At 42.9% G+C, this 25413-nt stretch overlaps 2 protein-coding genes across 2 annotated transcripts; one reads left to right on the plus strand and one right to left on the minus strand.

Annotated features, from left to right (window-relative positions):
- Positions 1 to 59: 59 nt before the first annotated feature.
- On the minus strand, positions 60 to 22049 carry bcl3 (BCL3 transcription coactivator). Its single transcript, XM_054783009.1, has 9 exons — positions 20807 to 22049; positions 19265 to 19370; positions 9490 to 9598; positions 2738 to 2939; positions 2569 to 2657; positions 2404 to 2481; positions 896 to 1063; positions 604 to 700; positions 60 to 440 (listed from the first exon to the last, which is right to left on the minus strand). Exons 1-9 carry the CDS (start codon positions 21309 to 21311, stop codon positions 337 to 339), a joined length of 1458 nt encoding a protein of 485 aa, XP_054638984.1. The 5' UTR covers positions 21312 to 22049; the 3' UTR covers positions 60 to 336.
- LOC129185664 (uncharacterized) lies at positions 20922 to 25411 on the plus strand. Its single transcript, XM_054783010.1, has 2 exons — positions 20922 to 23511; positions 24332 to 25411. Exon 1 carries the CDS (start codon positions 22454 to 22456, stop codon positions 23102 to 23104), a length of 651 nt encoding a protein of 216 aa, XP_054638985.1. The 5' UTR covers positions 20922 to 22453; the 3' UTR covers positions 23105 to 23511; positions 24332 to 25411.
- The last annotated feature ends 2 nt before the right edge of the window (positions 25412 to 25413 follow it).

Here is a 25413-nt window from a genome sequence, read left to right on the forward strand (position 1 = left end):
TTGCAAAATCAGCACACGTAATAAAAAATATATTTTAATACTTTTGACAAACACACAGATTAAAAAAAACGAAAAAACAACTAATGCAAAAAAGTTCCGTCACTTAGTCTCATCATCATCATCATCAGGTCAGTGGTCCATCAACTTTCACTGGAATTACTGTAGATCCAAATCTATGCTTTGTCCACTGTCATTGGGCTACTACATCCACATAGAAACAACAGTAGTTGCTGTTTTAAGGCCAGTTAGGGTCCTGTATTTCCAGATACAGTATAGTCTTTTTTGTTGCAGGTTTGGCAGTGTGGATTTAGTTTCCTGTTGCACAGCACAACTACGCTAGTAAAATGGAAATGGAAGCGTGGATGGAGTCTCTGGGGAGTGCGGGACGGCGTGCTGTATCGTCGACGGTGAACAACCTCGGCTTCGTGATGGGTAGGATACTAAAATTAAAAAAAAATAATAAAAAAATAAATTGAGTTTTTTAAACACTTTTGCACGAATACACACTCACCGCCCACAACATTAGGTACACCTGGTCATTATACAGTAATGCGGTCCATAATGAGTTATTACAGTTCTACACATGCAATACATTACTTTTACCATTTTGGAAGAAGTTGCTCTTATGTGGCGACCTGGTGATGTGCTGCTCTTGAAGTCTTATCGGCCTTGTCCCCCTCCCTCGCAGAATATCTGCTATCTGCAAAAAAAAAGCACCATTCATGTTTGACCGCCAGATGGCGGAATAAACTCATCACTACAGTCCATTTGTTTTTCAGTTAAGTGCCAGTCCTGTGATTGACAGGTGTCATCTTTCACCCGTCAAGCAGAGAGAGGATGGATTATAACAAACAGGCCTCCTCCATTAATGAGGTGAGTATGCCCACTCCCTCACCTTCTTGTTCTTGGCCACCATCAACGGCGTGTCGTTGTGGTAGTTCTTGAGGCTGCTGTCGGCTCCATTCTTCAGCAGCAGGCGCACCATGTCCGCCTGGCCCCGGCCGCAGGCACTGTGCAGGGCTGTGTTGCCGCTGTATGACGGCCTGTTGACATCGCAACCACTCTGTGTGAAGTAAAAGCAGCACAGGGGGACTCAGCTACATTGCGTGTTGTATATAGAGTATGTACCGTACCGTATAGCAAAACAGCGGTGACTGCGCTGCGGCCAAGGTGGGGCAGTGCCCTACCACATCTAGAAGATAGTGCTGTTTTCCCTTCTGTTCAATAAATATCTTATCACCTAGTTTTACAATCCCCGTAGTGCTGTTTTTTATTACGTCTGCAGATCTGGATTAAAATGTGGTTCGAAGAATATATTTACACTCAATTTACATAGCGGCCTAGTGGGGCAGTGATCCACCAGATGGAGCTGGCCTTTTGCTCCAAATGTGTATTTTATAGTTAATGCAGAGTGGTGATTAAATTGCACGGTTTTGGTGCAGGTGTGTCCCAAGAAAAGTATTTTCATTTTTTGCTGTTACAGTCCGATCGGATTGTGGACAAGTGGGGCAGTAACCCAACATGTCAGATCCAGCAGATGTGTCACTACTGCTCTGCCTTTACTAAGACGCATTTTATACTTAATACAGAGTGATATACGTTGATCAAATAATGTAGGTCACCACAATGCAGCCCTCGGTCGTGCATTCTGCTAGCACCGTTGTTTTTTGTTCCGGTGCTCCCTTTGTTTTAACACATTAAAGACTATTTGTGAACTCACCTTGGTCCTCTGCATCTTGGAATCCAAAAGTCCAGTGTTGTACACACACATCGTCACAATAACTTGAGTCATTTCCTTAATTAGTTAGCTATTTAGCTAAATTGATTGAATAGATTTAGGTGTAGAGCTATATTTAGGTGTATCAAGAAATGTATTTGGACTTTTTGCTATTATGGGCCACTTGCACTGGGGCCGAGGGAGGCAGTGACCCACCAGATGGCAGCATTTGTCTTTATGAATATGTATTTTATAGTTACTACAGAATCAGTGTATCTCAAAATTACCGTAGTCATTTGCGTAACTTTGTTAGTTAGCTATTCAGTTAGTTTTGGTGCAGATCTGGATAAAGGTGTGGGTCATGGAATATTCTTTTACTTTTGGTGTTGTGGTCCACTTGTATTGGGGCCAGGGCAGGCAGTGAGCCACCAAATCCAGCAACTGGCACAGTGTTGAATGTAGCTTGCTGTGTGTGGCTGTGTGGCTATGCCACCTCCAGGCCTGGAGTGGAACAGTATTGCCTGGCAGGACCTGCATAGGCTTGTTCGACCAGTATTTGCACTTTTAAGTCAAATTATTTGTTGTGTTTGAACATTCTGGCATCTGATTCTGAAGATGAGAACACAAATAAATAGAATCATTTTCGTCTAGAAATGAGTCATCGCTCTTCCCACACCATCTCGTACCTCAATGAGGAAGTGGACCATCTCTGCATTGTTGCTTTCCACCGCTAGAATAAGTGGACTCTGCCCACTTTTGATGTCCTAATGAAGCCGGGAAAATACATGATGGGAAAAGCTATCACGGGATGGTAGATTGTAAGTAAACTGTGTGGTGAGTCAGTCTCTGACCATTGTGTTGATGTCAGCGCCTGCGTCCAGCAGCATTGTGGATAAATCAGTGTGGCTCCGTATCACAGCCACATGGAGGGGGCTCAGACCTGATGGCGAAAGTTCAAATGTGAACATACAGTGGAACCTCAGAGAATGCTACAGTGATATACAGGAAATGCGTCCTGACCCTCGTAGTTCCTCATCTCCAGGCATGTGGATGATGAGGGCAGCGAGAGCACCACAGACAGACAGCCTCGGTGGTTGTACTCGCAGCAGAGGTGCATCGCCGTCTGGCCGTTTCGGTCCAAAGCAGAGGGGTCTGCCCCGGCCCTCAGCAGAGCGTCCACCATGTTCACTTGCTGGGTTATCACTGCCAGGTGAAGAGGGGTCTGTGGAGAGGGGCATAAAGACCTTTACAGTAGGAATGACACTGTTTTCACAGTGTTACCTATCACTTCATGCTAAACAGTGGTTCACATTTATACCACCCTTCCTGACTTCCTATTCCTTAGCACTTTCGATAGTTTAGTTTTAATGCTATCCAACCATCCTTTTTCTATACTTCTTGACCTCACTAGGGTCGTGGGTATGCTGGAGCTTATGCCAGCTGTCTTCAGGCGAGAGGCAGGGTACACCTTGAACTGGTCATTAATGCTATCTAATAATAATAATAACTTGGATACTAAAAGGCCGGATATCCTGAGGGACAAGCTAGAACGTTCAGGGATGGACCATCACCTTGCATTCTGAATTGTGGACTACCTCACCAACCGCACACAGTATGTGAGGATACGAGACTGTTCTCTGCAGTGTAAAGGCCCACCAGGAAACGGTACTGGCACCGTTCCTCTTCACCCTCTACACTGCTGACTTTTCCCACCTACAGAAGTTCTCTGACGATCGTCAGACGGGGACAACCGGTCGTATAGAGACCTCATTCAGGACTTTGTGAACTGGTGCCTGCGAAACCACCTCCTGATAAATGCCAACAAGACCAAGGAAGTGGTTGTGGACTTTCGTCAGCGCCCCCACACCCCCTCATCACCAGTGAACACCCAGGGAAGGGACACTGAGATGGTGACATTGCTTTGCTTCCATAGAACACCAGTGTAATGCCACTCTACTGCACTGTTTTCTTGCTCAGCAATTAAAAGGTCAGACACATAATTATGCCTGCCTGTTGATAAACAACATGAGTAGAAATCAGTATTGGCCAAAAAGAGAATAAAGCATAGACAAATACAGCACTTGTACAGTATGACTCTACTGAGGGCAACTTAAGCAATGTAGGATATTCCTGTGTGTCATCCTGCTGATAATTCAGTAAACACACTCATGTTTACATAAAGTAGCCATTCACTTGTAAAGGGAAGTCCTTCATGTGGACTTTTTAATGTTTTATTTTTATAGCTCATATATGTGCAGGTTGCTCAAACAGCAACCAGGAAGGCATCGTTATCTCCTAGTTTCACTTTTGGTCTTTGGCCTTACTTGACTGTAGGTGTGTGTTTTCCACCTACAGTACACTATAGGACAACACTATAGAAACCAAACGTGGATATACTGGACTTAAGAGTAGTCAGTGTGCATCTTGTATAGCGATATAGATTCACTGAAAATGAAAATGAAATGAAATGAAAATGAGTCAACACACACCTAGGCCTGTCACAATAATCGATAAATCAATTAATCGAACTATGTAAAAAAAAACAAAAAACAGGTCGATAATTATGACACCCTTGATAAATTGACATGTACAGTATGCTTGTGTTTCACCTGCTCGTCTCTCTGCCACACAGGCTGGATGACAAGAGGGTTCACTCTGCATCTGTCTGTGCACATTGCTTCTATATTGAAATGAACAGAGAGAGTGGGCCTTCATCTCATTTTAAACAGAATGAACACGGTGAGTGCGTGAACACCGACGGCACGGACAGTTTTCTCAACTGGGGAAAAAAAAACTACCGATGCAGGTGCCTCGGGCAGCGGAGCCTTCGTCCCGACAGTAACGCTTACTGAGGCGTTTGGTCAGCAAATATAAACAAAACAGTGCAAAATGGTGCGCTCTCACAATCAGCGTCGCTGGCTACATTGCAAAAATATACGTATAGGCAACTTCTGGGTCGAGCTAATGTCTCACACAGGTACACCGTACACTATACTTGAGTACCACCTAGTGGTTCAAATGTGAAGGACACCTGTCATGACAAAAAAAAAATGGTTAAAAAAAAGTTTTCCGATAAAATCGATTATCGACGATAATTTGTAGCACAATTACCGACCAGCAAAATTTGTTATTGCGACAGGCCTACACACACCCATTATCGTCTAAGTAACTGGCAGCACAAGCAAGTACACACTTAACATGTCCGACTTGTATGCTTGGTGTGAATATTTTGCTTTAGCACCACTGTTATCTACCACTGCCTTAATCTTCTTTGGCATGGAATTCAGCAGAGCTACACAGCTTGTTCCTGGATGTGAGCGGGTGTACTGACTTTTGTTGGATACTGTGTAACAGCCTTTTCAGATGCTTTTTTTGTTGTCAGTGAAACGTAGTTCCATCTAAACTGAACATGAAGAAATTGTGTTTTCTAAGCAGGGCAAAGTCTATGTCCTTCCAGTAAAAACAATAAAGGAATTGAGAGCCTCCTTATGGTCTTAATCCAATAATGCTGTTGCATCTCAGCTTCTGTTTCCTTGAAACATGTGACTCATTCATGAGCACACACACTGCCATCACTGATATGTAATCGCGGTTTATTGTTATAGACAACCTAGTCACATACTGACATCCTGACCTCATGCAACAGGGAATCAAGCAGGAGTGACGAACTGACCCCTCCCACTACATAATTAGGCCTTTTAGGACCTTCAAAATAGACCTCAGGCTTCCTGTAAAAAGCCTTCAGTGTGTGACTAAAACAAAACTGGAGCATCGATAAGAGGAAGCGTGTGTGCGTTTGTGTGTGTGTGTGTGTGTGTGTGTGTGAGAGAGAAAGCTGGAGAGCAGAGAGTCCGTCATAGCGAGGGGAAAATCCCTCGTCTTTCCCTGATTGTGTACTCTTGCATTCCTTGGAGATGAGAGGGAGAACATCAGTGAGAGCGGAAGCAATGAAAAACAGCCCCGAGGCTTCAGGCAGTGCCGAACAGACAACACAGATTGTCCTCCTCGTTCTGCTGCACAAATAAACTTTGGTGCATGTTGACATTTGGCTGGATAGCATCAGGCAGTTACTGACTTTTGACTCTAGTCGATAAAATAGTGACTTTGTGATAGAGACACAAAAACAGAGAGATGTGCAGGCAGGGAAAGTCCCTGTCAACCACCCCGTGAACCTCAGGTATGTTATGAAACAGGCCTAAGCAAGAAGAGGAGAGGGGAGGGCGGGGTGGTGGTCATGTGACTTCCCGGAACGAGGATATCAAAGTGCACGTGTGCATGCATGCTCACGAAAAATACAAGAATAAAAACAACACAATGGAGTGCATATCTTCACTTGTTTTGTCTTGATATATTTGAATAAAATATATATTCATTTATTATATTAATAGTCATACATTTTTTTCCATTTCATTTCTCATTGCATTCGCACCCATTTGTCGTCAGATTTGTGCAACTTGGGGTCCACGGTCTATTTTTTTTTCTTTTTCCTGGGTTTAGCAAGCACGGCTTGAGCACATGATGCCTTATAGGTCAGATCCGTTCTATAAATCAGTCAGGCACAGCAGCATATCATGCATTGTCTTGACTGAAGAGCCTTCAACAGTGACATCAAAATTATGTAAAATATTTTAATTAATATATGATTCATTATACTAATTACATTTATTCATAAATACAAATATTTTCATTTATATAACTTTAACAAACTAATATAGAATATATTAATATATATGTATACACTAATTAAATTTATTAATAAATAAAAATATTTTCCACAGTCTTTTTCTATGTCTTTCTGAGTTCCGCAAGGCAAGCAGCATATACACATTTATAGCATGAACATGTGACACAAGAACAGCACCTCTATTCGTCAGATTTGCTTGAAATTTTAGGCGGGTGTTCCCTTTCTCCTCCTCCCCAGTTCAGCGAGGCATAGCAGCATATCATGCACTTTCTTGACTAAAGAAGCACATCTCTGTGATCGTGACACCAAACTGCAACTATTACATTTGCTGTGTTGTATTTTATGTGTATTTTATAGTACTAAATACAGTATACACATTTACTTTCTTGAGAAATGTTGATTTGTTAGTCAAATAAAATGAAATAAAATAATGCAGGTGTTGCTAATATTGTGGCAAGTGAGTCATTATCGCTGTCATTCTTCAATGTACCTATAAATAATGTGCAAATTTTGTGGATGACTTTCATCTGAAGTTCATGATCAACAGTGGCCTCCCCGAGGGATGTCGTCCCTCAGGCTGCAAGCACACGTGTGTGTATGCGTCTGTGTGCATGTGTGAAGCACTGCACTGACTGCACGGCAAGTGTGGGAGTATCAAACAGCTGCCATACTGTAGTTGTTCAGGGGCAGTCGAGTACTTGCAGTATTGTTCATGAAGGGCACCGATAGTAACACTCTGTCAAAAAGCTCCATGTGCACAACCACAGAAAGTCAGGATTGCTAAGCAGTATTGGAAATATTTATATTCTTTTCGGCTACATTTGTCCGATATAAGTGACATTACAAATTGTTTGCGTTTTTTTTAAATAGCCAAAACACAACAGGAATGCGGTATACGTGCTAAGTCTGCTCGCGTGCAGAGTGTCGTCATACCAAGTTAGCGTGTGAGAAAATAAATGTTTGTTGGGGCGGACAGGATGTCATTGAACCAACAGCAATGTGAAAAGGTAACACCAAGTGCTATTTGGGGTAAGTAAGAGACGTCTGTGAGGTGAAACCCCGACACCATTAAGCTCTGCAAGCTCCAGGTTGGGGTCTCTGAAAAGATGCAAAACAACCCGTGATAGTTGGATTTTAGTAGGGCTTTTGTTACCTTGTTGGCCTTATAGCCAAAACAAAATGATGGCATTGCTAAAAGAGGCAATAAAATCCCTTATGTTTATGTAACCGGAAAAGCATCAAAATAAGTTACCGTTTTCCAAAATAAGCCCACTCAGACAGGTCAAGCTTAGCGACGCTAAACATGTGACGCTAGCATAATGATGTGGCACGCGTGCCACATCATTATGCGATATCGATCTGTGCATATTTTTTTCCAATGTCTTCCCAAGTTAAGTGAGGCATGCGACAGCCCACAACAAGCAGCATATCATGCACTGTCTCAACTGAAAAAGCAAAAAAACCGACATTTTCATCGACTTCTACACACCCGGTTTACCTACTTCTTCCATAGTTTGATCTCATGACATAAAAACAGCGCCTCTATTTGTCAGGTTTGTTCTAAATTTCAACTATCCTCTTCTCCCTGATTCTTACAAGGCATAGCAGCATGTCATGCACTCTCTTGACTAAAGACGTGACATCCAAGTACAAGTTTCACATGTTGTTTTTATTTTCTACATTTAATTTTGACTTTACTTTAAAAATGACATTTTTAAAAGATTAGCAACATGTCAGGCACTGTCTTTGCTAAATAAGAGACAGCAAAGTACAACTTTCGCATGTCGTTTTTATATACGGTAGTTAATTTATTTTCCATGTTTTATTTGGATTTTACGATAAAAATGAACATTTTAAAAACACAGCAGCATGTCATGCGCTGCCTTGACAAAAAAGTGACATAAAAGTACAACTTTCACATGGTGATTTTATCTAGTTACTGTATTGCCTACATTTTATTTTGATTATATGCTAAAAATAAAAAAAAATGTAAAAAGTACAAAATGAAATTAAAAGAAGAGACATCAAATATCCATTTTGAAACGACACTTATCAACGTCTTCTATGGTCTGATTACATGACGCAAGAACAGCGCATTTATTTGTCATTTATTCATTTTTCTTTACAGCATATCATGCAGTGTCTTGACTAAAAAAGCTTAGCTCCGTGACAGCAGTGTCAAAGTAGGACTGGTTTCGTTCCGTAATTGAAAACCCAGCTTACTTGAAAAAGCGTTATTCAGTAGGATTTTCTGAACGCAGGTCTGAACGCAAAAACTACTCAACAGATTTCCACGAAACTTTGCAGACACATTCAATTTTGGTGCAGCTCCGGATAAAGGTGTGTATTTTTTTTCACCATATGACTCAGCGAGCGAGAGCGCGTCGGGTGCTATTTAAATATGGTTCCTTGTTGGCTACATAAAGTTAATGATGGCCACTGTTAAGCGAGGCAGGAGTTGAAAGGCTCAATGATTTTTCTCTTTCATAATATGGTAATTTCCTTAAAAAAAACCTCCTGAAATTTCCATTCAAAGATAAGGAAAGCAACATCAAATACAGGAAAGCGCTTACGATTCTTCGCAGCAATAGTGCGATAAGGGTTGTGGCGAGTACAGGTGGTCAAAGTCACCAAAAAAGGTAACTTCCACTGAAAAATGACGAGTCGTTTTGACCATGAGACAATGTGCGAGCAGAACACGAGGCAGAGCAGGAAACTGAGCTACTTCCTCTTTCATTCTTCTCCATGTCAGCTTCATTAAAAGGGTGAGGCAGGGGAATGTGGTTTACCTGCTGCGGCTGCATGGACACAACATGCATCATGTTGCGTTCGTGGATATGGAGCTGAAATGTATGAACCGAAATGTAACAACAAAAGCAGGATCATTCAAAAGGGCCAGATTCAAAATACAAACATGCACAGTGGAACCCGCTTAATTCGATCACAAGAGCTTTTCTCACCGTTAAATTTGAGACCCAAAGGAGTCGTTGACACAAAAAATTGCTAACTTCCTCATTACAGTGGACACCCCCACAGTCGCCATTCTCAATTCACAGCCCCGCAATGTTGCGGATGCATCGGGTTTTACCTGACGAAGGTTGTTGTAGATGTCGAGGGTTCTTCCCGCCCACAGCAGGAGATGGATCAGTTGGCTGACAAGAGCCAGCTCTCCGTGCACCACCGCTATGTGGAGAGCTCTGCAATAAAGGAAACAATTAAGCATGCAAATCCGTGTATTTCTCTCATAATCTTAAAGCTACGAGGTGTAGGCTGCAGCTTTAATTGAACACGTGCATATTTTCGGAACAATACTCGCCACTGAAACATTAGAAAGACTGTAGAACACAAGTGACAAATTTTCAATCACCATCCATCCACCCATCTTCTATGCCGCTTATCCTCACGCGGGTCGCGGGCATGCCGGAGCCTATCCCAATTTAGAGTCGCCAATTAACCTAACATGCATGTTTTTGGAATACGGGAGGAAACCGGAGTACCCGGAGAAAACCCACGCAAGCACGGGGAGAACATCCAAACTCCACACAGAGATGCCCAACGGAGATTGGAACCCAGGTCTTCCCGATCTCCTGACTGTGTAGCCAACATGCTAACCACTTCAGTCCTATTTTGCAGGCAAGGGGACTTTACTGAGTAAAACATGGAAACATTCTGTGTCGCTATTTGAACCTGCTCTAGGATTTGATATGAAGAGTGCACTAATTTGTAGAAAACTGACATATTCTGGGGGTAACCTGGGGGAAAAAATAGTTTTTCAGGATTTTTCTCGAAAACTACACTGTTATTCATGAAAAACTCACCGTATAAGCCGCTACTTTCTTCTCACGCGTTGAACCCTGCGGCTTGCACAGTGATGAGGCTAATTTAGCGTGCAGCTTCTGGAGGTAGTGATGTGGACGAGTCAAGTGGAAGCTAAAATCGTGTTTTGATGTCTTTTGCAGGGATGCAGGGATGATAAGTGGGGGTTTAAGTGGGGTTTTACTTGTTTTTTTGTGGGGTTTTGTTCACCTAGGTCCTAGTACATTTAGTAGAAAACTGACATATATGGGGAATACTTGGAAAAGCATTGTTTATTTTGTGGAGTTTTCTCCAAAAAGTGCATTGTAATTTTTAGAAAACTGACATTTTTTCGGGTTGAATTTGAAAAGAAATACTTAGAAGGATTTTGTATGAAAAAAGGGTGCTATAAGTTGCCAAAAATGTATCTATTTTGCTTGAAAAAGCTTTGTCGAGTATGAATTTGTCTGAAAAGGTACTTTTTTATGAGCTAGGTTTATTTTGTTGAGAAGTGTACTGCTGTTAGTAGAAAACTTTTAGGGGTTACTTGGAAAATAAATGCATATTTATTTAGTAGCGCTCTCTTTAAAAAGTACTGTTACTAGCAGAAAATATATGTGGGGCTTTACTTTTTAAAAAAACATGTTTTTGTAAGATTTGGTTCAAAAAATGCAATGTAATTGTTACAAAACTCACATATTTGGGGGTTACTTGAAAAAAGGTTTTTATTATGTAGGATTTTGTACACAAGTGTCCTATTGTTAGTAAAAAACTGAGATATCGTGGGGGTAGCTTAGAAAAACTATATTTTGTAGGATTTTGTATGAAAAAAGGGCACTCGTCCGTAAAATGTACGTGAAAAAGACGTTGTATAAAAAGTGCAGGGCAAGCCTTGTTATAGTAGTTATTGATCATAACAAGAGGCAAGCAAGCGTTTGGAAGCAACGTATCTCTTTAAGCGACAACATTTCAAAAGCCTATCACCAACAAAGGGGGACTCCAGCCTGGTACATTTCGCTCAGTAGACTACAATTTTTGGGCAAAAGGCAGGAAGGTGACGAGGCAGCACACCTGTTGAGAAGCACTTTGCCGTTATTTCAATTATTTTCTCTTTTTCTTGCAGCGGCTTCCAGTAAGACTCACACGGGTTTTCACGTCACTTCCTGCCGCCGCTGAGCTGACAATGGCCGCGTTCTGTCTGTGAAATCCATCTATTTCGCTTGAGAAGGGGTTTTTCTTCGGCAGGTTGGCTCAGTCATAAACTGCCACACGACGACATTGTGCAACAGGAAGCAGTTGACGTTTCTTGTGAATTTCTTAAAAGCGGGCCTTGCGCAGAGAACACACAGGACATCTTAAAACGATGAGAGCACATTTAGTCAGTAGATGTAACATATCGATAGTTGCAAATAGGAAGTGTGAGCAAAATGAAGGGAGGGGACCTCGGCAGCGGCAAAGAAAAGCAGAAGATGGTACAATTTATTGAAAAGAGGGAGTGCGGAGCTTCTTGCAGCTGGTACTCGTTCCTGTAACTGAGCTCATCACAGCTGAGGAGATGTGTATCAGCTGCTCATATTTACTGTACGTGCTGTCAGCTGGACTTCACTTCAACATCTTTGCTCTCATAAGCCATGAAATGTGTCCATCGGTTTTTACCATAGGAAGGAATGCAGAGTGAATGAGTCCTCATATGCCGAATAACAATATAGGCAACGTTTTAAGTAACAATTTTACATTTAAAAAGAGGTCAACCACTCGATGATACAACTGCAGTAAGATGCCTGAGAGACATAATGGAGTGTGCATAAAAGGTCAGTTCCCCCCAGGATTTCACAGGCCTGTTTTGAGATGGATGCAGCCTTAAATACCCGACTTCCCCAAAATGGTGTTTGTTTGCAATCAAATTATCAGAGAAAGTGTAACTATAATAATTATAAAAGGGAAATTTGTGGCAGAATAAGCAATTCATGAACGAATATAAAGAAGAAAAAGACTGAGAAAAAGGATCTCACCAACACGGCTCTATTATACACAGGCTTTACTCAGCCACAACAAAGTACTCCTGTGGGGAAAATACTAAAAATGTTATCTCAGCCTTCACATGAGAGAAATAAAAATAAAAGGAAAGACTTTCACAGTTAAAAATCATGGACGCTCAACTGTTAAACTATGCAAGTACTCTTGTTGGACATTGCTACAGTCACGACACTTTCTACACCAGCTGTACACTGACTATTCTAAAGTATATCCAAGTATATCCAACCATAAAAATGGTTGCGGGGTGAGAAACTGTATATGCACATAGAGTATGTTCAATATCGTCTTTATTCATATCTTTACATCTCCTAACCAGCAGTTATCTACAGCGTGTTCCATCTGCTGCCATTTTTACACACGTGACCAGTTCACACAAATGTGTGCATCGTTTGGAAAAAGAACACCACCAATTGTCCACAGTCTGCTCTGTCGCCCGCAAGTTGCAGACATGCTCTGTGTACGTTTTGCGGCTGTTGATGATCACTTTTTGTTTATCTTCCACCACATTGCACTAAGTGTTCCCCAGCTTTCATTGAGAACATCGGGGAACCGTTGAAGGCAATTTATAGAGGTGATTTTTGTTGGTAAATGAGAAATGATGAGGTATTATCATCACACGTCCACATCTCTGTCAATGTAAACAAGGAAGCGAGGACTTGGGTGGGCCATGCAAGGACACATTTGATTGGTTAGACCGTTGCCGTGTGCGCTCCAGCGCTACTCTGGGACAAATTCGACTGATGATTGGCCAAAATGTACGGGAAAGTTGTGGGATTTGGACACATTTGCGCTTAAATTCCCGGGATTTGTTGAATTTGCAAGATTGCAAGATTGTGAAATCCTGGAGGGTCTGATAAGTGCACCCACATGTTTTAGGTTCCATTTGTGGTTCTATGGTTACCATCATGGGTTTTCCGATTTGCCTTCACTGGTAATCTTTTGTGGTGGGATCACAAAAAAGTCAAAGAAAAAGCTAAACTCATTACTGGGGTTATTATGAATACATCAGGAGTGTCCACACGTTTTCCTCTGAGGGCCGCATACAGAAAAATGGAAGAATGCTGTATCACTGTATTCCGATCAACCGTTGGACGGGACTTACGAAAAGTGGATTTCATCCCCAAAAATCACACCTCTTGATTCTACCTCCATCCATACGTCTCATTTTCTGTTAAGGCGAAACTGCCTCTAGTTCCTGGAAGTGGGGCAGACCACAGCCACAGATTCAGCCCAGAGTCGCAGCAAACGAGAGTCCCCGGCGAGCCGCATGAACGCAGCGTCACACAGACTCAGCATCACAAGGCAGCGGTATCCTGTCGGTGTGTTGATCACAACACTCGATGATGAGATTAAAGCCTTAAACGCACACTGTGGTCTGACGAGCAGCGGAACGCTGAGCCAAGTTGCCAGTAAGCAGAAAGCATACTTAGACAAGCACAATGACAAGAAATGAACAGCAGTGATTTTTCGTTGATATTGTGGTGGACAGTTAATACACACAAATGCAATACCATGTGACCGCTCATATACCATAGATGTTGGTATTATAGCCTGGCTGTTTATTTACCGAAACTGCAAAGAGGATGGGGTGTTCATTGGGGGACGTCGTTTCTGACATGTGAAAAGCCATTGTGTGTTGTGCAATCGCACAATGATTGCACAACATAAGCAGCAACAGAACCAATGTTATAACAGCAGCATAAGGAGCAAACTGCTCAGTACCACTGATGAGTTCATTGTGAACAACAGTAGGGCAAGTGTAACACAGCAGCTCACATTTTAAAGCGCATGCAGAGGTATATAAAGCTGCTGGACGCTTCAAATCCAGCTACTGCCATCTTGTGGAGTTAATGACACAATTAAGGCTGTCTAATGATTAAAAATTTGAATCAGATTAATCACAGTTTTTAAATTAATTAATCATGATTAATCACCATAAGCGGCTATGTATGAAATATGCCCATTTTTACTGTATTTAATTAACAGAAAGATAAATGACAGGACAGGATTAGATGTATTTGTATGGATGAACAGCTCCAAATGAAGTGAATATGTCAATCAAGCTAAAAGATACCCCACAAGTCTAAAAATCTATTTGTCTAACACGAGTCTCTTTAATAGTAGCAGAACACTTTCAACCGTGTTATTATGAGCAATGAGGGGTTGCGTTCAAAGACATCATGTAATTTAAGGTAAATTTAGATTTTTTTCAGTGTATTTTCCAGCATACTTAAATGTAGCATATTGTAATGAGAATGAGGGAGTGTCGTTCCCAGGATGAATGGACTAGAGACGTGCGTGAGTTGGAGATACGTACAGTATATGAGGTTGGAATTGTACTGCTGTTGATGTGTTCAGGTCAGAATGAAGTTATAAAAGAGCGTCAGACTGTGTGTGACTGTGTGGGGACGCGCCGCTGTGATTCCGTCTGCAGTCATAACCGAGAGGCTTGCTTGCTCTGGTGCGCATGCGTTAATTACACTAAAAAAACATCCATCCATCCATTTTCTATGCCGTTTATCCTCATGAGGGTCACAGGGGTATGCTGGAGCCTATCCCAGCTGACTTTGGGCGAGAGGCGGGGTACACCCTGGACTGGTCGCCAGCCAATCGCATGGTCCATATAGACGAACAACCATTCACCCTCACATTAATGCCAGTGTTTTCTGACCTAGCGCTGGCTCAGCTTATTAGATCTACACAGCAGATGGCGACATAAAGACCTCAGCTAGAAATGCACAATGACAGCATAGTGTTATTTTCTAACCTGAGGGAATAAAGCCTCTAAAAGTGCTCAAAAACTCTGGAATTCGCCTTGACCGCAGAACTGCAATTGGTTGCCCTTTTTTCCGTACACTGCCCCTAGCGTTTTGGCAGAGAATTGCAAGTCACATGCTCATATAACAGGATCGAGACGCCATCAGAAGAGCCTTCGGACGGGTTGCCGACATAAGCGGGTTCCACTGAAGTATAAGATTACATCTGGTTGTGCAGAATCAGCAAAGGCTCAAGAAAATCCAATTCCAGTCAATTTTGTAGCTTCACTCTATCACGGTTTTTCAAAGATATATTAATAAATCATGCTGTTTTGTGGTTGAATACAGACAAATATGCATCTTTAAACAAATGTTACCTACTTATTTTCCTCAATTAAGCATTAAAACGGCTAAATGAAGTAAAATACATTAATAAGGCATTCAAAAGGCGCATTCAGACATTGATAAACTGTACCCTTATATACTGGTCACTCGGGGCCCCTAGAATGTTACTGTAACAATCAGTGAGGCACATAAATGTCACACTTGATCGCAGGGACAACAGGCTTTTATTTCAGGTTTGAATTATCTCACAAAAGGCACACTAATCCACAATAAAAATCCCCAATAAAAACACGAACTCCTCTACTACCCATGCAAAGCTGAAACTCAACTCTGAAACCTTGACCTCACTTCCTGTCCGCCTCTCTTTGAGGTCTCTCTCTTTCAGGAAACACATTTATTGCAACACACACAAGCACGAGTCTTATTTCATCTTAAATGGCTTACAGTATTTACTCCTATTTTGTCTACTATACTGGGTATCATAAGTGTAAAGGTGACTATAGGGGTGTTATTTCATGTCTTGAGGGCTCTAATAACGTTAAAAAACATACTTAGAAGGTCGCAAACAGGCATTCTATGCTCTAACTACAAAGATATTCCATTTAAAGTCATCCCTCGTTTATAGTGATAAGTGAATTTCCACGAAGTAGGTTTCAATATTAATAAATGGAATATTTTCGTTGTTAGAGCATAGAAAACCTGTTTGTGACTTTCTAACTACGATTTTTACCATTATTAGAGCCCTGTAGACATGAAATAACACTCGTATACAGTAGTCACCTTTAAACTCACATTATTTTTTGTTTAAACCACATTCCAGAGGCTACGGGATTACTGCTGGGACATAACAGACAATTGCTGCTAGCATAGCAAGCTACCGAGCTAACTTGTTAGCCTCTCCAATTTTGTTATTCTAAACTTAAAGTGTTTCAAATGGAGTGAAGAAGAAGGACAAAGTAAGAAGCCAAAAACTTACCACTTCCACACAGAATGAGAGGAGAACCTTTTTTTCCAGTCTGTCATGTCGAGTATGCCACGGCTGACTCCATGCAGTGTTCATGTAATGTAATGTAACGTCATGTCTCATCAATGTAACATCATTGACACCTGGTGACCAAACCTACAAATACTGTAACTTGTCTTTCAATATTTTGGGACTAATAATAGTCTATAGTGAACCACAAAACAGCAATCATTTATTAATTAATACATTTTTGAAAAGCCGTGATAGCATTAGGGAGCGTTATTAGACTGTGATGTAGCGAGGAATCCTACTTTGTGGAAATTCAGTTATCACGGTCAGGTCTGGAACCAATTAACCACAATACATGAGAGATTACCGTAAATGGCAATGAAAGTGTGCATATAAATGAATAAACGCATGACCGATGCCATCGAGCATCCTCTGACTTGTCATGAAGACGCTCTAAACGACAGAAAGGAAGAAGAAGCTGATAAAGAAAGAAAAAGAGAGCGAGAGAGCGGTAAATGAGGAAGTGAGGAGCGGATGTTTGGGTTTTTCGGGGCCCATTCATTTAAAAAGGCCCATATACAGTAGACAAAAGGAGCGAGGCGCAGACACCAGAGAAAAACCACACTCATGTTTGGCACTCCACATTCTTGCTTTTCCCGACACAGAGGGGTCGCATTGACGCAAGTCAAGACGCACGGTGGCTGTCAACGTTATGCACGCACACCCAACAATAACGTGTGTGCATGCAAATACTGTGTGTGTGTGTGTGTGTGTGTGTGTGTGTGTGCTTTGGGGTTTATCACGGTGCAGGATTCTCACAAATTCAACTTCTAGCAAGGGGCAAACATGGTAGAAGGTTGCAGGTGTTCCTCTGTTGCATCGAGAAACCCGAGCACCCTAAACATGTGCTGCAACTTCTACGTAGGATTTCATTTATTCATGACGTATTAACACTCTGGAGACATTTACTAAAAATTCCTAATCACCTTTCGTACGTGGCGCATCAAGTCTTGGTGCCCAGAATGTTTGCAATATTTTTTAACAAAGATCATGTCTGTTGTGTTAAAATGCTAGTCTGAAGACATTTGCTTTAATTTAAAAAATGAAGTTTATATATTTGTTGTCCTGACACTGCACTAGATATTTGCGACACTTTTTTAGCAATATTCTATGTCTATTGCTTTTAGTTTTTAAGTTATTTACTGCCATTTTTAATTAAATAATTCTATTCCTGCACTGAAAGGGATTGGCTATATATATTTTTTACATTATTTCTATTATCCTTCTGCATTGAAATACTACACTGAGGATGTTTCCAGCATTTTTAAATATGAATTTATGATTTTACACTTGTGTTGCATTGAAATACAACTGTAAAGATACTATGGTTATTGCTACAATGTTGAAATGGCCCACAGGAAAGACTCAACGTAAAATAATTTTGCAGGTACTAATGAGTATTAATTGAATGCAATCCCTAAAAACAAGAAAATAATTGAAAAGAAACAAAAATGATTGAACTCAGTGTGGCTAATCGAAGATTTGTCTCAAGTTTGTATGAACATTTTTTCTATACATTTTGCACACACTCTGTTTATAGTCACGTGACTTAGAGATTTCAGTTAGTGTGTGGGTGGATGTAACAAAAAGGCTTGAGAAAAAGAGTAACACACCTCAATGGGTGTGAGGCAACGTCAGCAACCGGGATACCTTTTTATGACTCTATCTGCTGCACAGCCAGGTGAGTCATGTGACAACAATGCAATGAAGATGTTCACTCGTGATAATTTGATATCATGCGATTCTTTCGCTTTGTCGTATTTTCTACGCCACCAGAGACGGTTCCCAGTCATGGCAACGAGGAAAAACATGATGATAACCGTAGAACTTATTGCGACATAGGAAAGTCTGGCTACTCAGTCCAATATGACCTATACAGTTCATTCAGTATCAATTACCAAGCAAATGCTGGTGCAAATAAACATATTATAAAGTGCACAACCCTTAGCAATTCAAGTAATACCGAAGAAACACCTTCCTGTTCCCTCACCACTACGCGTCTTTATTGGGTGCCTTCAAAGGGCGAGTAGTTTTACTTTTAGTGTTATTATACAGTGGTTAACTCTGTTTTACATTTGAATGAATGTTAAGAATGCTGAAATGTTCATTAAAACTAAAACTATGTACAGTTAATAAAGGTTTTACAATGGCGACAGTTTGACTTTGGACGTTTTTTTTTAATTAAAAAAATGACATTTAATTATTTCCTGTGAGGGAAAAAAAATTTAAATTATTTTTTAAAAATGAAAAATATAAATAATAAAATAAACTATATTGAATCCCTTGGCTGTGAGATAAATAGAGAATAACATACAGTATGTGTCCATCAAGCGGGGGTATGCTGGAGCCTATCCCAGCTGACTTCGGGCGAGAGGCGGGGTACACCCTGGACTGGTCACCAGCCAATCACAGGGCACATATAGACAACCAACCATTCACACTCACATTCATACCTATGGACAATTTAGAGTCGCCAATTAACCTAACATGCATGTTTTTGGAATGTGGGAGGAAACCGGAGCACCCGGAGAAAACCCACACACGCACGGGGAGAACATGCAAACTCCACACAGAGATGCCCAAGCGGAGAGTCGAACCAGATCTTCCCGATCTCCTGACTGTGTGGCCAACATGCTAACCACTAGGCCACCATGCGAGCATACGCATCTTAAAGTATAAATATACTACCCCAATATTACATTCTCTTAAGGACTGATTTGATTGTCTTTTTTTTTTTTTTACGCTAACGATAACATAGCTAAAACTGAATTCCATAGTTCGATGTGATCATTTTGCAGCTAGCATATTGACTTTGAGATTTTACAAATGCAATCATGAAAAGGTGAAACACTGTGTCGAGGTTTATCTTAAAAGTAATTAAAACAATCTCTACATACGTGTCCCCATCCTCATCTTGCCGTGTAGCTCGTGCCAGCAGGTTTTGGGTGGGATAGAGCCCAGGGTGGTTGACCTCGGAGTTCAGACAGCACACTGGGTAGTGACCTGAGAGACGAGGGGGAGAATTAAGCATGCACATCAGTGTACCGGTAGCATTTCATCTCATATTGAGTTGATCCAGAGAGCTAATTTAGTCAGATGGGGAATCGCTGACTGGACATTTTCTCAATAAAGACTGCATGTGTGCTGCGTGAGGCCCTGAAGGCACCGCCACAAGCCACGTGCCAAAATGACCAAGGAGGAAACACTTTTCTAGTGAATTTCGGCAGTTCTTCAAGTGTACTCACCGTACACAACGTTAGGTACACCTGAGGTCGAATACAAGACGTCTGTCAAAAATGGTGCCTTTCCAAAGACAATAACCAAAGTAAAGAAAATACTAGCAGCACCTCCACAAGTACAGGAGATGGACCTCGGATTACGAACGAGTTCCATCTCTAGACTGTGATATGGAAGTCGCGTTTTAGTGTAATTCAGAACTTACACCTTTAGACCGAAATTAACTCCTAAGTCGCTCACGCTCTACAAAATACAGTCATAAAAACATTCAATACAAGAATGAAATGAAGCAGTCATAAAAAGAGAACAACTCCTTTGCTTTTATATCTTAAGATACTGTCCCAGGGAAGTCTGGGAAGATAACCGCCTCCCACCTCCTCCTCCCAGATGTCCTTGTAACAGTGCACAAAATCCATGACCCCTCCAGCATTCAATAATCTTTATCCTCAACGGTGGTCGCGACAGTCAGTTGGGACCAAAAGAGAGGCCAATATTGGATGGCGTTCCTCCTCTCTCTGAGCTTTTTACGATGCTCATCAGACCGGGAATCAAACGCGCCAATTGCACGAGAGGAAGCAGCGTGTACCGTTACACCACCAGGGCTCGTAAAACAAAATAAAATTAAAATACAAAAATAAAACAAAATTTGATAGAAAAAATATTAACTCCAATAACAATTAGAACAATAAAAAAGTCAAATCCAGTTAATTAATTTCTAAAAACTAAAAATGTTCAATAAACACTGGAATGAAACAAAGAGGGGACAGTGTTGACATTCTGGCAAGTTTGTGCCTCAAAAAATGTTATCATTTTACAGGCAGGGAACCAAATTTGGTTACTTTGCATTGAAATTGTACCCCTGCTCAGACCCCTGTCATCAATTGATGTCCCTCGGGGTACTGTCCACACCGTTGTACCACATAAGGATAGTTACTGGACTCAAATATGTCTGATTTGTGTCTTTTTCTGGGCTAAAAAGGTAGTAACAAAACAAGTAACGAACAATTTGAGGGTACTACCACCCTAACAGGCCAATAGACTGAATGTTCTGAGTGTATAATGCATTGGACAGCCAATCAGAAAGTAAATCTTAATAACACTTTATAATGAGATTAACAAAGGCTATTGTATGGGATATAGCATGTGGTAAGGCTGGTATGTGAACGAGTGTCATATCATGGGTGGTGAGTGTCAATACTCACTGTAAGCCAACGAGGGCAAGATGCGGATGGGACAAGCAAGATTACTCCTTGCAGCCTCCTCAGCCTGCATTGGGGTTACCAGAGCAACGCCCAGTCCCCCATGGGTGGTGTTCTCCAGCCCGCCTGAGTCACTCTCCTGGTCCGGCTCGGCAGTGCCTCTCGCTGGGGAGTGCCGGTCCGCTCGCCCCGCTCCTCCTGACGCTTGTGTCCGCTCCTCCAGCTCCGCAGCGATGGGCCGTTTCCGAAAAGGAAGCCGATGAGAGGCTTCGTCCGCCGGACGTTTGCGAGTTGAGCTCGCCGGGACGAGTGTTTGTGAAGTATCCGCTCCGGAGCGCGATGGGGGCGCAGGGGAGGCTGCAACCGGCTCTCTCCGGCATACTCTTCTGAAATCCCGCGCCACATCGACAGCTGTAAAGCCACCGTTCCCCCGCTGACTGGTACTCAGATCCAGCGGCGCAGCGGCAACCGAGCCCCGGTCACCGTCCATTGCCATGGCCCTCGGCATCAACCGGGGGCGAGGCGTGCTGGTCAAAGCTCTCAGGTGAGTGTCGGTGCTCAGTGGAAGTCTGGTGGCATCAAACCGGATAAATTAACTGGCAAATCCGATCCCCATTCACAAAAATCCCGTTCCGGCCTTTGGCGTGTGGTTTTTAAGATATCGAACTCAATAATTTTAAGTGCAAAAACAGCGGTTTGTCTGCAGATTGCATCTTTGCGCATCGCAGTGGTTTGCATGTAGTCTGCAGCTGCTTATCTGCTCTTCATCATTGCCTTCCCTTTAAACTGAAAGTGAACGATTATAACTCTCTAGGGCAATTTATACGTGTGCGTGTGTGCGTGTGTGCGCGCGCTGGGGGGAGTACAGACAGTGTGTATATTGCTAACTCGTGTGGTAGCAAATGCATACAAGTTGTGAACTCAACTAACTTTAAGATGGCGAATGAGAGAAGTAACAGTAAAATATAAACGACATCACCAACAAAATGCATTAGAAATTCTATAGGGAGTAGTAACAATAATGCACTGTATGAATAAGATGGGAAACACGCAATGAAATAGGGTTTCCTCATTTACTCAACTGCAGAGAGTACCAGGAGTCTATTAAGGCTAATGTGGGGATGTGTTTATTTATGCAAACATTAATGTCACATGAAATATTTTTTTTTCTTAAATAATGAACTAATAAATACATTATGCAAAAATACTTAGTTATAATGTGTTTTAATACATATTGCACTATAATATGTATTATATAAATATAACATCTAACAAATTCTTGATCAAACGCTATATTTGTAGTGATCTCTTCATTCTTTTTCGGGGGGCAATATCCAAATGTTTAGCAGGCTTCAATCGGCGTTGCTTCAACTTCAGCTTTACAGATGCCGTTGTCACGTTCTCGGTGTGGTTTGGACCCCAATATGCAGAGACGAAGCCACGGAGTGCAAAAGGTAAGGGTACTTTAATTACATAAGCAGGAGAAACAAAAGGCGACAGAGGAAAGGCTCTGTGACAAAAGTGCAAGTACAGGTAAGTAAATTGTTTAAGTTACCGCACTGACTTGGAGACGAGAAGCATGGATAGCAAAGACAATAATAATGAACCAGCGCCGCACATTCGAACGCACTGGCCTTTTATCTGCCATTAATGTTAATTGGCCGCAGGTGCGCGGCCACCGGGCGAGAAGCGGCTGCCTCTTCCTCCCCGGAGAAGGCACAGCCCGCCAAAATAAGAGCGCAGGACAAGGAACACTCGTTCCCGTCCTGCAGAACGTCACAGTATCCCCCCCCCACAAAACGGATACCAGACGTTTCAAATGTTCAAGAATACCAGGGTGGGTGGAGGGAGGCTCGGCGGAGGGTCGCTGGGCTTGAACGCCCCCCACCATGGGACGAACGGCAAAGCCGGGCCAGCCTCCCCACCGCCGGCGAGAAGGTGTCCGGTGGCGACGATGGGTCGTACGATGGTACAGCCGGCGAGCGTGGCAGGCGAGGGAGTCCCATGAGAGGCGTATGGGGCGGCAGGCTCCGCGGCGACGAGGTGGGAGGCGGCCAGGGCGGCCGGCTCCGCGGCGACGAGGTGGGAGGCGGCCAGGGCGGCCGGCTCCGCGGCGATGAAGTGGGGGGCGGCCGGGTCCGTGTGACGGCTTGGTCTCGGCCGGAGGCGAAGGCGGAGCCACGGAGGACGAAGGCTTGCTCTCAGCAGGAGAAACAGCTGCGGAGGACGGAGGCTTACTTTCTGCCGCAGGTGGAGCCAGAACCAGAGGTGATCCCACCTCGGCCCCGCGTGGAAGGATAGCGGGCACCGGAGGTGGCCTGACCTCGGTCTGGCGAACTGTCGTCCCTGCGGCCCGCTCCGGAAGCAGCTGTGCGGCTGAGAGTGCACCGCCGACCATAGCCCCCCCCTCAAGGGACGGATTCCAGACGTCCGTAAGAGAGCCAGAAGGGTGGAGAGGGGGCTGGAGGTGGGCCTTGCATCCGACCACCTGGTTGCGCTGAGCAATGCGGGTCCTCAACTCCCGGAGGCGCTCCATGATCCCTCCGGGTGCCTCGTAGTCCCGCAGTCTACGCTCGTGCCGAGCGGTGATCTCGCGAAGACTGCGGAGCACAGTCTCTGCGGGGGTCAGTTCTGGCTGGTTCATTCTGTCACGTTCTCGGTGTGGTTTGGACCCCAATATGCAGAGACGAAGCCACGGAGTGCAAAAGGTAAGGGTACTTTAATTACATAAGCAGGAGAAACAAAAGGCGACAGAGGAAAGGCTCTGTGACAAAAGTGCAAGTACAGGTAAGTAAATTGTTTAAGTTACCGCACTGACTTGGAGACGAGAAGCATGGATAGCAAAGACAATAATAATGAACCAGCGCCGCACATTCGAACGCACTGGCCTTTTATCTGCCATTAATGTTAATTGGCCGCAGGTGCGCGGCCACCGGGCGAGAAGCGGCTGCCTCTTCCTCCCCGGAGAAGGCACAGCCCGCCAAAATAAGAGCGCAGGACAAGGAACACTCGTTCCCGTCCTGCAGAACGTCACAGCCGTGCCTCAAAGGACTGTGTCGGTCATACCGTCGTAAAAGTAATAAGAGCCACCTCTCAGTACCCACGTTATTTTTCAACCTGAGGTTCATGCATCACAACAATCCATGAAAACATAAAAGAACCTGAATATTTAAAAGAGAAATTGTGCCAGGGTAGGCTTTTGAACGTCCACTAAAAGGATTCAATTGGATTATTAATCCGTTAAAAGTAAAGGCTTACACTGATTTCGAGGGGAGATTGTGTCCATGTTTTAATGTTGTGTATCAGGTCAGTCAGATGCTGTAATTCCTAAACGTCCATCCATCCGTTTTGTGCAGCGCTAGTCCTCAATATAGGGTCAGCTCATTCTACAGTATGTAAATCACATTTAATGGCCTTTTATTTCCACCCCGCTTATTCCCTTCAAGCAGACTTGATGTTTTGCTACTTTCTAATGAAATTGGTGCTCGACAAAAGTGTAACATTGGACTCAACTTTGCTGGTCTGTAGGAGCTGTGGGTGATGCGGGGCCTTCACATGGAGCCGCGTCATCAATGCCGTGCATTGTCTTGTGGCCTTAAGGGTGGTCATGTGCCGCCAGGCTGAAGATGCATAAATAGTAGAAGTTGATCAAATGAAAACAAGATTCATATACACCCACCCACACACACACACACACACACACACGCACGCACACACACGCACACACATCTCCTAATGGAACTCCTCCCACTTAAGAGGTTGGACTTTACCCAGGGCCAATTTGGGACTTTCCTCTTGCCACTGAAGTGTGGTGTAAGTCATCGATTGTCAACGTTTGCTGTCTAAAGTCCCTAAAACATCCTGACAGCACACAAAAAGTTATAAGAATGCACCTTCTTCCTGACTGGACACCGCACACACGCACACATCAGACAGTTTACGGCATGATAACTAACACGCAGACTGTTTAGCACATCAATGTATACATCTATAGGACTTTTGTCACTATCATGGCAACTCGTCGACATGACTGATAACTGCAACAGGGGTCAATTGAGCGCGTCCTGTCACAAAACAATGAAACGAGGCCCCCTTGTGGTAGGAAAATGTTAGAGCCATTTAAAACCCAGCTGCGAGATTTTAAAGCGCTCATGACACCAAAAATGTCTGGAAAAAACAGCAACAAAATGAAAGCACTCGCTTAATAAAACATTTTTGTCATACTGCTGTGAAAGGTAAATAAAGAACTGTGAAATAGGAGTGAAATGAAGTGGTGATTTTCACACAAGCGAGTTTTCTTTCTTTTTTTTAAATTTTTGACTAGCAAGAACACTATCCATCCATCCATCCATCTTTTATGCCGCTTCTCCTCATTTAACTTTGAATGTCACTGTGCATAATATAGCTGAGGTAGCAGAGGTCAAAGATCAACCGAACTTCATTCAGCTTTTAGGGGTTTGTTTTTCGTAAACTCAATGAGGCCCTCTTGTGGTAAGATAGCAAATGTGCAGGTAGTCCTAAACTATGGTACAGCACGGTGTCATTTTGGCAACCAAAGACAGCATTATTATTGCACAGGTCTGCCTGAGATTGGCCACAATAAAAGGCCA

The sequence above is a fragment of the Dunckerocampus dactyliophorus genome, chromosome 7 (genome assembly GCF_027744805.1).
Source record: "Dunckerocampus dactyliophorus isolate RoL2022-P2 chromosome 7, RoL_Ddac_1.1, whole genome shotgun sequence".
Classification (NCBI taxonomy): Eukaryota; Metazoa; Chordata; class Actinopteri; order Syngnathiformes; family Syngnathidae; genus Dunckerocampus; species Dunckerocampus dactyliophorus.